General features: G+C 54.6%; 1 protein-coding gene across 1 annotated transcript in view; it reads left to right on the top strand.

Annotated features, from left to right (window-relative positions):
- The first annotated feature begins 1,650 nt into the window (after positions 1–1,650).
- LIN54 (lin-54 DREAM MuvB core complex component) overlaps positions 1,651–14,276 on the top strand; it is a 56,309-nt gene continuing 43,683 nt past the window's right edge. Inside the window, exons 1-2 of the mRNA XM_056111241.1 lie at positions 1,651–1,780; positions 13,187–13,902. Coding sequence (XP_055967216.1) covers positions 13,219–13,902 — 684 coding nt within the window. The 5' untranslated portion in view covers positions 1,651–1,780; positions 13,187–13,218. The remainder of the gene's footprint in view (positions 1,781–13,186; positions 13,903–14,276) is intronic.

The following is a 14,276-nucleotide window of genomic DNA, read 5'->3' on the forward strand; positions in this document are numbered from 1 at the left end:
GCCTGTCTTGCAAGTGGCCAATATGATTCATCGCCAGGACCTCACCTGGTCCCCTAGCACTGCCAGGAGTGACCCTGAGCAAGCACAGAGCCAGGAGTAAGTCCTGAGCACCGTCCCGGTGCCCCCAAAGAATTTAGATTGTGCACTCATGTAATTCCCCCCTCCACCACAAACAAAACCTTTCACCCATCTATGACTTTTGGAAAGGATGTCACTGGGGGAAGAGGTGACCCCGTCTTCCCCTAACAGCCAGGAGCATCCTACTTCCTGTTGGAGGTGCTACGCTGTTGGGTCTTATAGTTTGTTGGCTGAGTCTATGTGGGACTTCTCTACCTTCTGACCTCAAGTAAAGGTTCTACTTCCTGGTTGTCTCAAGTTTGAGGTGGGAGCGCTGGGTGGTATCTACTATGACATAATGGAGCTTGTATTCAGGCACAGACTGCCTCGCTGGCTGCATGACCTCCTCAGAATGCTGGGGTGTTAGCTTTATCCTCCATGGCCCATTAGCAATGACAGACTAAGTACGCTGACTTGCACCACTCTCTGATGCACCTGCTGTTATTTTGTCTCTGCAGCTCTCTGAGAGGTTACTGACTGAATGAATCTCCCAACACCTATCTATCTATCTATCTATCTATCTATCTATCTATCTGTCTGTCTATCCGACTCCACACTTGGGTATATTTTTCCTTCTGATAGAATAAAGGACGGTGTGAGAAAATAAAAAGGAAATGGTAACCAAACGCCAAAAAATGTATCCTTTTTAACTGTATATTGCAAAAGAAAAATCCTTCAAAATAAATTGAAGTCTGAGTATTCTCTCCTTCAAAATGAGCTGGAAGGGCTGGAGCAATAGCACAGCGGGTAGGGCGGTTGCCTTGCACGATGCCGACCCGGGTTCAATTCCCAGCATCCCATATGGTCCCCTGTGCACCACCAGGGGTAATTCCTGAGTGCATGATCCAGGAGTAACCCCAGTGCATTGCCGGGTGTGACCCAAAAGGCAAAAAACAAAACAAAACAAAATGAGCTGAAGTCTGGGTATTCTCCAGGGGAGGCTTTAGAGGCACCCCTGCAAAATGATTACCCCCAAAAAAAATGAGCTGAAGTCTGGGTTTTAGAGGCACCTCTGCAAAACAAGAAAAAAATGAACTGAAGTCTGGGTATTCTCCCAGGGAGGCTTTAGAGGCACGTCTGCCAAAAAAAAAAAGAGGCGGGGGGGGGGGGGGGGGATGGGACAGATTTGACCTGCGGGATCATTTTCCCTACCCCGGAGCACCTCAAAGGGCGCCGGCACGCCGGGAAAGACGCGGCTCACCGAAGGACTTCCTAACAAGGCCAGCTCGGGAGGGAGGAGGCGGGCGCGACCCGCGTCATCACCCCCTCCCGGCTCCCGGCCCGATGGAACGTTCCTGCCCCGGCGTTTGACAGCGCGCCGGCTCGCAGTCACGTGGAGGCCGGGCGCGCTTCCTGGCCCCGCCCCTCGCCCGCCGCCGGGCGCGGGGACGCGGGCCGGGGGAGGCGGAGCCAAGGGGAGGGCGGGGCCCGCGTGCGGAAGGGGCGGGGCGCGCGCGCGGCCGGGGGGCGGGGCGGGGCGGGGCGCGCGCGCGCGGGGCGGGGCGCGCCCCGGCGTATTATGGGATGCGGCGGAGGAATGGCGCTGGGCGCGTGATTTTGAACAAACCCGGGTCTGTGTCTCGGAGGCGCCGCCGCCGCCGCGGCTGCGGGGAGGCCCGGGGCGGCGCGGCGCTGGCAGCGGGCGGCGGCGCCGGCGCGTCGGGTGAGTGTCAGCCCCCCGCGGGGGCGCGGCGCGGCGCGGGCCGGGCCGGGGCGCGGCGGGCCGGGGCGGGAGGCGGCGGCGGCGGCGGCGGCGGCGAGCGGGAAGCCGGCGGGTCCCCCGGGGGTGGCGGCGGGGACCGGGTGCGGGGTGGGCGGGGACGGGGTGGGAGGGGAGGCCCCGTCCCGCCCCGCGTCCCCCGGCTGTCACCTCGCCCGGGCCGCGGCGGGGGCTGGACACCGGCGCGGCCCCGCTGCGTTGTTGTGCGTGTGTGTGTGTCTGCGTGTGTGTGTGTGTGTGTGTGTGTGCGCGAGCGCGCGCCTCTGTGTGTGTGTGTGTGTGTGTGTGTTGCGGGAACCGGTTTTGCTGCTGTGTCATTTTTGCGAGCAGCCCCTCCTCGGCGGCCCGTCCCTGCTGCGGCCCCATTGTGTGTCTGTGTGTGTCCGTGTGTGTCCGTTTTCCGCGCGAAGACCCCCCGCCAGATGTCAGCGTGTCCCCGAGGTGCCCGGGGAAGGCAGCAGCGGGCTGGGGCCGAGCTGGGCCCAGCAACGGTAGAAAAACACCCCGGCAGGGTGCGTGCGTGCGTGCGTGCGTGCGGGGGGCCCCGGGCGGCGGGCAGGGGGGATGGAGATTCTCGGGGGGACCCCCTGCTCCCCGTCCTCCTCCTCCTCCTCCCAGCGGCCGGCGGGCTGCAGGCTGGGGGCGGGCTGGACCCGGCAGGGTGGGAGTGATGACACTTGTTCCCGCAGCTCCCCTCCACTGATTTTTTTTTTTTTAAGATGAAGTTGTCATTCCAGCCAGGTTAGGAAATGACTTAAAACAACAACAACAACTTAAAACTTCCCTTTCACTTTCCTGAGACTTAAAACACAACGAACCAACCCAGAGTGGCCGTGTCCATAACCTTGACCGTCAAGTCTGCTCCTTCCCGAGGGGTCTTTTGCGGTTTGGACAGGTGCGGGGAAAGGGTGCGGGGGGGGGGGCAGGACCCGGCCTGGGAGCGCCCAGAAATCCACAAAGGAAATTGACCCTTTGGGTGGTCGGGGTTTCTCTCCCCCCGCCCCTCCCCCCCCTTCCCCGCACCTTCTCTTATTCTGCTCTCAGAATAAACCGAAACAGCTTCTTTTTCCTGGCCGTGTCTCCGGGTGATCCCCCCCCTCCCCAAAACACTTCTGTTCTCTTTGAGCTGCCCAGTGGCTCGACGAGAGAGGGGGGGCTAAAGTGGGGGACCCTGGGTGGGAGGTGGGGGGGGGTCGTCTCCTTCTGAAGCTCGACAACTGTGTACCGGACAGCTCTTACCCAAGTGGCAGATCTAAAAGTGAAATGATCATATTTAATAGTGACTTAGATCCTAAAACTTTTTTTTCTGTCCCCCCCACTCCGAGGAACCTCGCTGGGCTTGGTGGGGGATTGGGGGGGGGGGCGGGGGGTCTGTCCACCGCATTTCAGAGCTGGGACCCTCCCTCCGTTGCCAGCTCGGCTTTCGCTCGTGCATCAGCTCGGGAAACTGGTGGACAGAAACGCTCGAGTGGGCATGAAGTGGACAGGGGGAAGGGGAAAAAATATATATATCCATATAGAGAGAGAAAAAGAGTTCCGGACTTTTTTTTTTTTTTAATTTTTATTTTTAACCAGGTGTGGGACCCGAGCCTCGGCAGGGGTCCCGGCGATCCGGGGCGGGCGGGCGGGCGGGCGGGGGTCCCGGTGTCCCGGGCAGGTGAGCGGGGGTCCCGGTGTCCGGGGCGGGCAGGGGGTCCCGGCGTGCTGCGCGCTGGGGAGGGGGGTGGGGGGCACCGGCCCTGTCACTAGTGGCGCTGGCGGGGCCGGGTTTCTCCCTGTCCTTTTTTTTTTCCCTTTTCCTTGTGCATTTCCCCGCGCTGACCCGGGGTTGCGCGGAGGGCCCCCCCCCCAGCCCCGTCCGAGCCGGGGTCGCGCATTGTCCCCGCCGTCGTCGCCGTCGCGGCGGGGCGGGGGGCGGGGGCGGGGGGGGCCGGGCGGGCCGGGCCGGGGCGGCGGCGGCGGCGGCGGCGATGACGATGACGAGGTGAAAATGGCGGATCTTTCGAAATCCCAGCCGGGCCCCTGACGCGGCGGCCGGGCGCGGCCCTGCGCGGGACCCCCCGCGCGCCCCCCGCGCCCCCCGCGCCCAGCGGCCGCCGGCCCAGGTAGGGGGTCCCCGGGCACCGCGCCGCGTCCCGCCGCCGGAGGCCGCCGCTCCGCTTCGGCTCCGGTTGCTTTTTTTTTTTTTTTAATGCATCGGGTTTATTATTGATTTATTTTTTGCGGGCCGGGTGGGTGGGTGGGTGGGTGGGCGAGCGGTGCGGTGGGGGGCACAGCGGCGTTGCGGGGTCGGGGGGGGGGGGGCGCGACACAGCCGGGCGCGGGGGCTGCGGGGCCGCCGAGGCCTAGAGCTACCGCGCCGGCACCTGGCCCGGCTCGGGTCCCCCCGCTGCAGATCCCGGGGGTCGCGGGGGAGCGCGGGGGTGGCGGGTGGAGGGGGGGTCCAGGCCGAGCCCCCCCACCCCCCCGCCGCCTCCCAGGCCCCCCTCTCCCGAGCCGCGTCTCTGCAACTTGTGGGCGCGGGGGATGCTCACCTTCCTGCCTGCTTCCTGGCGCGGGGACCATGGGAAAAAATTTAAAAAATAATCATAATAATTTTTTTAAAAGTTCCTTTTTCTTTGATGGCCCTGTCGTCCCTGCAGAGTGTCCCCCAACTGCACAAGCACCCCCCAACCCCCGGGTCCCCTCCCTCTCCCCCTCCCCGCCAGTGGCAGAGAATACTTGAGAAACTCTCAGGCACGGTTCAGGTCCTGGATTTTGGTGTGTGTGTGTGTGTGTGTGTGTGTGTGTGTTTGCAGGTCCTGTATTTTGGTGTGTGTGTGTGTGTGTGTGTGTGTGTTTGCGTGTGTTTGCAGGTTCTGTATTTTGGTGTGTGTGTGTGTGTGTGTGTGTGTTTGCACCCCTGCCCTCCCCCTCCTTCTCCCGCCCTCTCATCCAATCCGGTGCATGAATGCAGAGAGTGAAGTTATGGAAGATTTTTGTGGTGCATTTTTTTTCTTTTTTTCTTTTATTTCTTTATTTTTTTTAATCATTGAAGGGCCAAGGCAGCCCCGACTTTCCCCTGCATTGTCAAGGAAGTTGTGGCAGCTTGAGCACTCTTTGGGTGGGGTCCTGTCTAGTTGGAAGGACTAATCATCCGAGAACCGATTTCTTCTGGCAGGGCTTGTCAGATCTTTGATCTTGACTTCAAAAGTGGAGGGCTTTACCCAGCCAGAGTTCCACTGTCAAGTCACCGAGAGAGCCATCTGTGTGTTGGTGTCACGCCGCAGACACCTGAAGGGGCACCTAAGGGACACCTCTATACACACACAGAATAATCTTACTGAAAAGTTACACGTGAATCCTTTTTTTTTTTAAATCCATTAATTTGGGGCCCTCATTTTTTTTTTCTTCTAGCCTTTGTGTTGGAAGTTTGGATCAAAGACAGTGTCTGAGAGTAGGCAGGGAGGTGACTTAAGAAATGCCCACTGGTAGTGTTTGTGCTTATCATCTGTTTTCCTCATCCAACTTCCTCACCAGGAGATGATGTCACAGCCATACATTATGCATCTTACTCAGAGGGGAAGTCATTTGCATGAATGTATGTGTATAACTTGGCTGTCACTCTCCAGAAAAACAAGGGACCAAACAATTTTAGGGGAAGTAATTGAGAAGCACTTGAAGTTACTGATGTAAAGGAAAAAAAAATTATTTGTCTGATGTTTTTGTATTATTCAGTAGGAACTTGGCTCAGTTTTTCTTTATCATAAGGCTTTTATGTTGCAGTGATTCAGTTCCTACCAACCTGGCTGCTAACTTAGTAGTAAGACAGAAAAATCTTAAAAATTATTAAAATAGAGATTAAAATTTTTTTTTCCCCATTGGCATTCTTTTTATTTTAATCATTGGGCTGTTGTGTTTTGTGATTCTTTGTGTTTATCTTTGAAGAGCAGCGTTCAGAGTGTTGTGGCCGGAACAGTTGTTGCAGACACGAATAACTGGGCCTGTGTTAGAGTTATGCCTTGGCGAGCGCATGGCATTTTTGGGGAGGGAGGGGGCCACACCCAGCAGGGGCTATTCCTGGCTCTCTGCTCAGGAGTGAGCCCTGCCAGTGCTCCGGGGATCATATGTGGGTCTGCGGATTCCAACCAGGGTCAAGGCTGCCTCAGACCACAGTGCCGGCCAAGCACCTTAATTCCGACAGCGTCTGTTTGGACCCATCTGGCATTTCTGTTATGGGGAGAAGACCATGACAGACCCCCCCAGTATTACTATTGAATAGATTCTATATGTCACGAACCACTAGGGATGGGGAATGGGGATACTTCAATATCTTTGTCTCAGGAAATTCCAGTTAACATTAAGGTCAATTAGGGAGGCCTTTTTTTTTTTTCTTTTTGGGTCATACCCAGTGATACTCAGGGGTTACTTACTCCTGCCTCTGAGCTCAGGAATTACTCCTGGCAGTGCTCGGGGAACCAAATGGGATGCTGGGGTTTGAACCCAGGTTGGCTGCAGGCTGTACTATCGCTCTGGCCCTTGGGGAGACCTTCATGACCTTCAGAGTTAGAAGACTTTTGTTTGTTGTTGTTTGGGGGCTATGCTGGAGGTGCCCCAGGGCTTCCTCCTCACTCTGTACTCAGGGGTCACTCCTGGTGGGCTTGGGGGACCATATGGGGTGCTGAGTTCATCAGTGTGTGAGCCACTCACCTTACCTCCTGTGCTGTCGCTCGGCCCAAGTCAGAGAAAATACGTGAGTGGGTGAGTGACATACTCGGAGACATGCTGGAAGAGCTGATTCCCGGGAACCGTGATGTGGGGTTTGTTGTAGGTGGGAGGAGATAGAGGCCAAAATGCCCTAGTCGAACTTGGTGCACGTTAGCTATCTGGAAATTCATGGCCGAAGGCGATAGGTGCAATTGTGAACATAGAATCAATCTGCATGGTATGTGAGATTCTTATGGAGTGACGTTGGGGATGGCACGATTTTCAACCCTGCTGTTTGATAGAATATTGATGGTCTCTTTATGGGAAGATACATAGAAATCAGGAGAAAGCTAATTCAGAGAAAATTTTTCCTTTGGGTTTCTGTGTCCTACACAACTGTCTTCGTCGTAGCAATCATCACATAAAATGAGGCTTGGACTATTGCTGGGGGGGTTACATACTAAGCATCTAAGTGAGTCAGGATTTGGAAGTGCTTCTTTCTGATTTTTAATTTCCATGTTTCTTTCCATCCTGTTGCTCTTAAGCACGAATAACATGCAGTCGCCTGAAAGGGAAAAAGTACCGTGACTATCTAGTATTGGTCTAAATAATTTTATTTCATTAGAATAATAAATTCCATTTCATTTTTATATATAACCATACATCTGAATAATTCTTTATATATATATAAAACTATGAAGTCCTTAAGCTTATTGCTTTTAGGCAAGTATACAGTACAAGTAAATTTGTAAATGAACTAGAAGCTATAAGGAAACATTAAATTTAGGGTGACAGATGATGTTTTGCTGAAATGAAATCTTCCTTTGCATAGGGGTATACTATTTTTTGCTCTGGCATGGTGTGTGGTTTTCTGGATTACTCTCTGTCCTGTGATAGCCCAGGTTAGATGGTTTGATTTTTGCTTGGCACAGAAATCACTTGACCTTCTTCCCTTTTTCTCTTTTCTTTTTTATGTTGGGGCCATACTCGGTGATGCTCAGGGTGATGCTCATATCTCAGGGTCCCGGCTCAGGGTCCCGGTGATCAAGCCTGGGTCAGCCCTGTGCAGGGTAAACATCCCACCCGCAGTGCTGTCTCTCTGGCCCCACCTTGTGGATTTTAAGGTGGAAATGTAATTGCAGAGGATATTGGTTAAAAGCTAAACAACTGGTTGATTGTGAAAACTTATTTGAAAAGGAGTGTTACTAATTGCTGAGGTGCCTGTGAGGATCAGAGTTTAAGTGCTGAAGTCTCCGAGCGTTTGATAAGTCTGTCTGTTTTTTGGTTTGTTTTGGGCCACACTCAGTGATGCTCAGGGATCACTCCTGCCTGGCCTGGCTCCGGGGACCATAGGGCATTACCAGGGATTGGACCTGGGTCAGCCACGTGCGAGGCCAGAGCCTTTATCCACTGTACTGTCTCTTCAGCCCCTGTAAACCTGTCTTTCTCAAGCAGGCTAAATCTTTCGAAGCCCCCTGTAAGCGAGCTAGGGTTCAGGTGGTGCTTATGCGTTCTCTGATGCTTTTCTTCACTCCGTAGGTTTGTGTTGAGAGACTCTTAACGTGCCAGCTCTGCTCCAGGATCAGGCGTAAAGACAGACACGCCGGGTCTGCCTGCAGCTGGCACTGCCAAGGAGTGGGCCAGTCGCCTGCAAACAAGGACACGCTGGAGGTGGCAGATGCCACGAGGGGAAGTCCGGGCTGTGGGCACGGGAGCGTGGTTGCTATTTTGGATGGGCATTGTGAATGTCGCATGGTGGGGATGCGTTTAGAAACGGGTGCATCTTGAAGCAGGTGGAGCATCTGGTCGTGTTCACTCGGGGTATTGGTTGCAGGTTTGTACTTTGCCCCTTGACCTTGGTTTCCTGAGCAAAGACCGTGGGCACGGGTGGTGCGCGTTCCTTCGTGCTCCTTCCCTGCCGCGCCTGGCCGGCTGACCCCTCCTCCTTTAAGGCCCCTGGTCCTGCTGGCCTGGGAGGAGTCTGCCTGGCGTTGGAGGGCTTCCGCCACCCAGAGCGGGAGGTTGCCAGGGCCAATACATAGATCCCATTCCTGGGGATAAAATTAGAGTGCTGATTCATATAGCGGGATGGCCAAACCCTTTCCTGCCGTGCCCACAGGCTCCTTCGGAGAATTCCTCCCAGCACGGGCCGCCGTGCCCTGCGTGTGAGCCCGATGAGGGACATGGGTGCCTAATCAGAAGGTGGCCGCGGCGCTCGGCCACATGAGTCAGGCCGTCTCGGCAGAGATGCTTGAACTTTACTCCTGGTTCAAAGGGAGATGCCAAGCCCGCGACTGAGTCTGTTTGAGCAGAACGAACGAAAAGACCGCGTTCTTCCGAACAGCTGCAGAAAGAGCGGAAGCAGGGAAGACCCGGACGGGGCTGGAGAGCGCGGCGAGGGGCTTACGTCACTGGCCAGGCAAGCGGTCGGCTGCGGCCCCGCTCACGCTCCAGTGAGCACTGCCAGTGTGACCACTGAGCCCCGCTGGGTGTGTGTGGACCAAAACAAAAAAAGCTACTAGAATCAATGAGTGCAGCAAGGTTTGACAAAATATGAATTAAAGATTGGGCGGGGGGCGCTGGGGGGTCTCCTCTGTAGTGCTCAGTTGTTGCAGGGGCCCCTCCAGGTAATTCTTGGCCAGCGGGCAGTTAGTGCAAAGGCCTGACGTGCAGTGCTGGGCCCTGCTGGGCCCTGTGAAGCCAGGGATTACTTAGGCTGTCCCAGACGCTGGGGCTTCGGCAGACGGTGGGCCCCAGAGGATTCAGTGTGTGGTATTCAGGACTTACTCCTGTCTCTGTGCTCAGGAATCACTTCTGGCAGGTGTCAGGGCCATAGGTGGTGCTGGGGTTGGAACCTGGGTCAGCCACGTGTAAGACAACCCCAACACTCTCTCTCCCAGCCCCGTAGTTATTTGTTTTTTATTCCTTCCTCTTCCCCTTCCTTGTGTTATTGTGGTTGTGGTTGCTAACGGGGAGGGCGGCTGGAGAAGGGGCTTGGGGACACACACACACACACACACATGCCTAGCTTGGACTTTCCATACAAGCAACCAGCCCTTGAAAATGGAAATGAGACCGTTTAAATAATGAAAAGCCATGAAACAGGGATACATTGAACAAAATCTGCATGAGACCGTTCGTTCACTTGTCGTACCCAACATTGCTCAGTGAGGCCGAGAGACAGGGGAGACAGTTCGCTGGGCATTTGCGTTTTTGCAGCACCGTGTGTCAGGGAGGCCTGGAACTTGAGGACCGTAGACTCGGGCTGTGGCATGTGCAGATTTGCTTTTTTGTCCCGTACAGTAAAGATGGTATCGCCCTCTGGACAAAGGGCAGATGTGCGGCAGCCCATAATAAATGCTTGTTTGTTTGTTTTTTCCCTTTTTGGTTTTTGGGCCACACCCAGCAATGCACAGGGCTGACTCCTGGCTCTGCACTCAGGCATTGCTTCTGGTGGTGCTCGGGGGACCCTATGGGATGTCGGTGTGCAAAGTAAACGTCCCACCTGCTGTGCTCTCCTGACTGCAGTGATGGGGTTTCCTAAGATTAGGGTCCCTCCAGGGTGAGGCCAGCCCCCGCCAACACAGCATCTGTCCGGATCCCTTCGGGGCTGCTGGGGGCGGGGGCGCTGGGCACCACATGTTCTTGTGCTCCTTGAGGAGTGTCCTGAGACCTGTGACCAGCCTGGTGGGTCTCAAACTCTCCCGTGCCGCGGGTTCCATCAGGCCGGGGGAGTGGAGGGGAAGGTTGTGGTGCTCGCAGTTGCCTTGGGGGTCAGACAGGACTCCCCGGCAGGGAAAGCGTGGGCACAAGCCCTCCGGCCCTCTGCCTCTCGGCATGTAGGGGTTGACAGAGAGCGCCAGGCAGGGGGCAGAAGGGCCCCCGGGCTGCTGAGTCAGGGCATCCCCGGAGCTGGGGAAGTGGTTTCCGAGGGGCCGAGATGCTGGGCGCCTGTCTCATGGGGGTAGAAACCAGGCTGCCGAAAGGCGTCTCCTCCCTGCCCTGGACGCGCCCTCCTCGCCTCCACCCTTAGTACCGTGGGCGGAAGGTGAGTGGCAGCTGTGGGCTGCCGTGTCCTCTCCGGATGGGGGACCGGAGGCCAGGCCTCCCCTGGGTATTTGGGAGACTGGCACCCGGATCAGCATCGTGCCTGGCTCTGTCTGGGGGAGGAGGGGTTCCGGTTCCACCGCGGGAGCCTGGCCGAGGCTCACAGTGGGGCAGAGAAGGGCCCACCCCGTGCTGTGTGTGCCCCGGGCCCTGGCGAAAGTGGTGCTTTCACTGTGAATGTCCATGAGCCCCACACCGGATTCTCCGAATGACAGAAGGGCCGATGCCTTGTGACCCCAGACCCAGGGGTTTCTTTCCGCTACTCGCTGGTGGGCTTTGCCCTGCCTGTACAAAAGACCTAGTAAGACGATTGTCCCAGACTGCAAGCCGTGCAGATGTGCATCCAGAGGTGAATGGATACACAAATTGGGATCGATTTGTACAATGGAAGTAAAAGGAAACGAAAGGATCCAGGAGTCAGAGAAGTAACGCTACTAGTAAGTGCGAAAATGAAACGGGGCTGGCGCAATGGTCTGGGGGGTAGGGCGCTCGCCTTGCATGTGGCTCGCCCACACCTGATCCCCGGCCCCTCGTGTGGACGGCCCTCATACAGAACCAAAGACAGAAAAGCATACCAAAGGAAAGTTTCCGTATTCTGGGCTGAGAGGGGGTGGTGCGGGGGTTCTGAGCGTGGGCTCGCCTCTGGCGGACCTGCTTGGCACCGCCCTGGGAATCCCTGAGAACTCCTGGGGGGATTTCTGGCACCGGAGGGACCCAAGCAGGATTCCTAGGCCCCCTAGAGGATCTACCCCAAATTTTAAAAAAAAATAGAAATTTACACCATATATTCCCTTCTGTACACAATCTTTTATTTTTGTGACGTTCTGGGATGAGTTGAAATGCCAATTAATTTACAGTGATACACATCACTGATACAGATGTAGAACAGCTCATTTCTGGATGGAGGAGGGTTTTGGGGGCAGGGAACTGACTATCAAAGGGTGGATTTATTTCCTCCCCATTCTGAAGTGTCAGTGGTGAAGCTTCAGCAACAGCCCTGCAGTTAACATGAGCGCAGAGCCCAAGGTGGCCCTGGTGTGCCCCCCCACCCCACCCAAACGACAGACTTTGCTATCGGAGAAAACCGCCGCGTGTAAGGTCTGGTTCTACCGGTTAACCTGAGGCGTGCCCTTGGGACGCCATCGAGCCTCTGGAAGTTTCCTCACTCATCAAACGGGCCTGACGGCGGTGGTGCCATCTCCGAGTCGCCGGCATGGCATGAGTGGTGCCCAGGCCCGTCAGCACGGAGCTGCGGAGCTGCGGGAGGAGGCGGGGGCAGGTGCCTCTGCTCTCAGGGCCGCTTTGTTTGGGGCTTTTGGCCCCGCCCGCCTGCTCAGAGATGACTTCTCAGAGTCTTGGGCGTCATCCCTGGTGGGGGGGTACTCCGAGGGGACCCTGTGGTGCCGAGGCTAGCCCTGGGAGCCATCTCCCCTACCACCTTGTCTTTTATTGGGGGTCCAGACCCAGCATGGTTCAGGGACCACTCCTGGTGGGGCTTAGGGGGCTCGGGGGACCTAACCAGGGATTGTCTCTTTCCTTCCCTCCCCCCTCCCTCTCTTTCTCTCTCTCTTCCCCCTCCCCTCTCTCTATCCCTGTCCCTCCTCTCCCCCTGCCCCCCCCCACACCTGTTCACTCTGGTTTCTGGGCCACACCTGGCGGTGTCAGGGCTTCTAGTGCTCAGAGATCACTCACTCCTGTTGGTCGCCAGTATGTTGGTGCTGGGGATTGAACTGGTCTCAGGCTTTGCCCCCTCTACTATCTCTCTGGCCTGTTCCTTTTTTTACTTTTTTTTGGGGGGGGGGCACACCCAGTGATACTCCTGGCTCTGCAGTCAGGAATTACTCCTGGAGGTGCTTGGGGTACCATATGGGATGCTGGGGGTTGAACCCGGGTCGGCCTTATGTAAGGCGAACACCCTACCCGCTGTACTATTGCTTTGCCCCCTTTTTTCTTTGACTTTTTAAATGACCAAGGAGGATTTGAGAATCTTCTTTCCAAAGTGAAAATTTAAACTTGGGCCGGATCACATTTGATCTGCTGTTGCCGAGTTGGATGACTTAGAAACTTAGGCTGTTTAGTGTTCAGTGGAGTCCTCTAGAGGGTCTCGTATTAGGGCTTGGCCCACTGGAGAGCTGGAGGTATTTTCCAGTGTCTGTTAATATTTCAATCTTTATTTCCTTGTGAATCAGCAAATTCTGAATGTCGATGGGAAATAAAATCTCAACTGGTAAGAAATATGATACATCAGAGATGAAACAGTTTTCTGAGTGGGCTTTGGGGAGGAGTTTCCTGTAACTCCGTGACTTAATTTTGACTGAATGCAGTATGCTTTTGAATGAGACAGCGCCATGAGGTTTGCTGTCTTTGTGTCCTCTCTGGTTTGCATTTCCCTTGTGTGAAGGTTGAGTGTGTTGGGATGGCTTAAGTGAAGTCTGTGTTGATTTACTTATGTGTTGAAAAAGTCATTTTGTCATTTACGTTTTTCTTGAATCATGTTTTTCTCCTAAGACCATCTTGAAACCTAGTAATTTAGTCATTTTTCAACTTTCATTGCAGCACCTGGTCAACTTTCTAGCAGGAGAACGATCATGGAGGTGGTGCCTGCTGAGGTGAATAGTTTGCTTCCAGAGGAGATAATGGACACTGGTATAACGTTAGTGGATGATGATAGTATTGAGGCTGTTATTGTTTCATCCCCAATTCCCATGGAGACAGAACTGGAAGAGATTGTCAACATAAATTCTACTGGTGACTCTACGGCCACGCCCATTTCCACGGAGCCAATCACAGTGTACAGTAACCACACTAACCAAGTTGCAGTGAACACCACAATTACTAAAGCAGATCCTAATACCACAGTGAAACCAGCTTTTCCAAGTGGCCTTCAGAAACTTGGTGCTCAGACTCCTGTGACTATATCAGCCAATCAGATTATCTTAAACAAAGTATCACAGACATCTGACCTTAAACTTGGCAATCAGACCCTTAAGCCAGATGGACAGAAGTTAATCTTAACAACTTTGGGCAAGTCTGGTTCACCAATTGTTTTAACACTCCCCCATAGCCAACTTCCCCAGGCTCAGAAAGTCACAACCCAGGCCCAGGCAGGAGACGCTAAGTTACCACCGCAGCAGATTAAAGTAGTTACCATTGGAGGGAGGCCAGAGGTGAAACCCGTCATGGGGGTCTCAGCACTGACCCCCGGAAGCCAACTGATTAATACTGCAGCTCAGCCCTCTGTGTTACAGACCCAACAGTTAAAAACAGTGCAGGTAAAAACAAAAACAAAAACAAAACAAAACAATAGGAGGGGGCTAATTGACTTTAAAGTGCATGTGAACAGTTCAGAGGGTTTGTAGTTGATGTTTCTAAGATGATTAAATGCATAGTTGTTACTGAGTTCTTTTGAATGTTGCTCTGAGTAACTTTCCTTTTGCGGGGAGAGGGTGGGGGGGGTGTTAAAGTTTGCTTGTTGAATGGTTTTGAATATTTTTGCCAGAGAATTTAGAGCTTAATTTTGGTTACCTTCCAAGTTACTGTTATGTATATAGCTTTTCATTCACTCGTTTTAAAATGTTTTATTCTTGGTAGTAGTTTGATTGCAAAAGCGTTCTGCTGGTTAAAGGTTGCCAGCTTGCTGTCGGGC

This window comes from Sorex fumeus, unplaced genomic scaffold (assembly GCF_029834395.1).
Source record: "Sorex fumeus unplaced genomic scaffold, SorFum_2.1 ptg000013l, whole genome shotgun sequence".
Lineage (NCBI taxonomy): Eukaryota > Metazoa > Chordata > Mammalia > Eulipotyphla > Soricidae > Sorex > Sorex fumeus.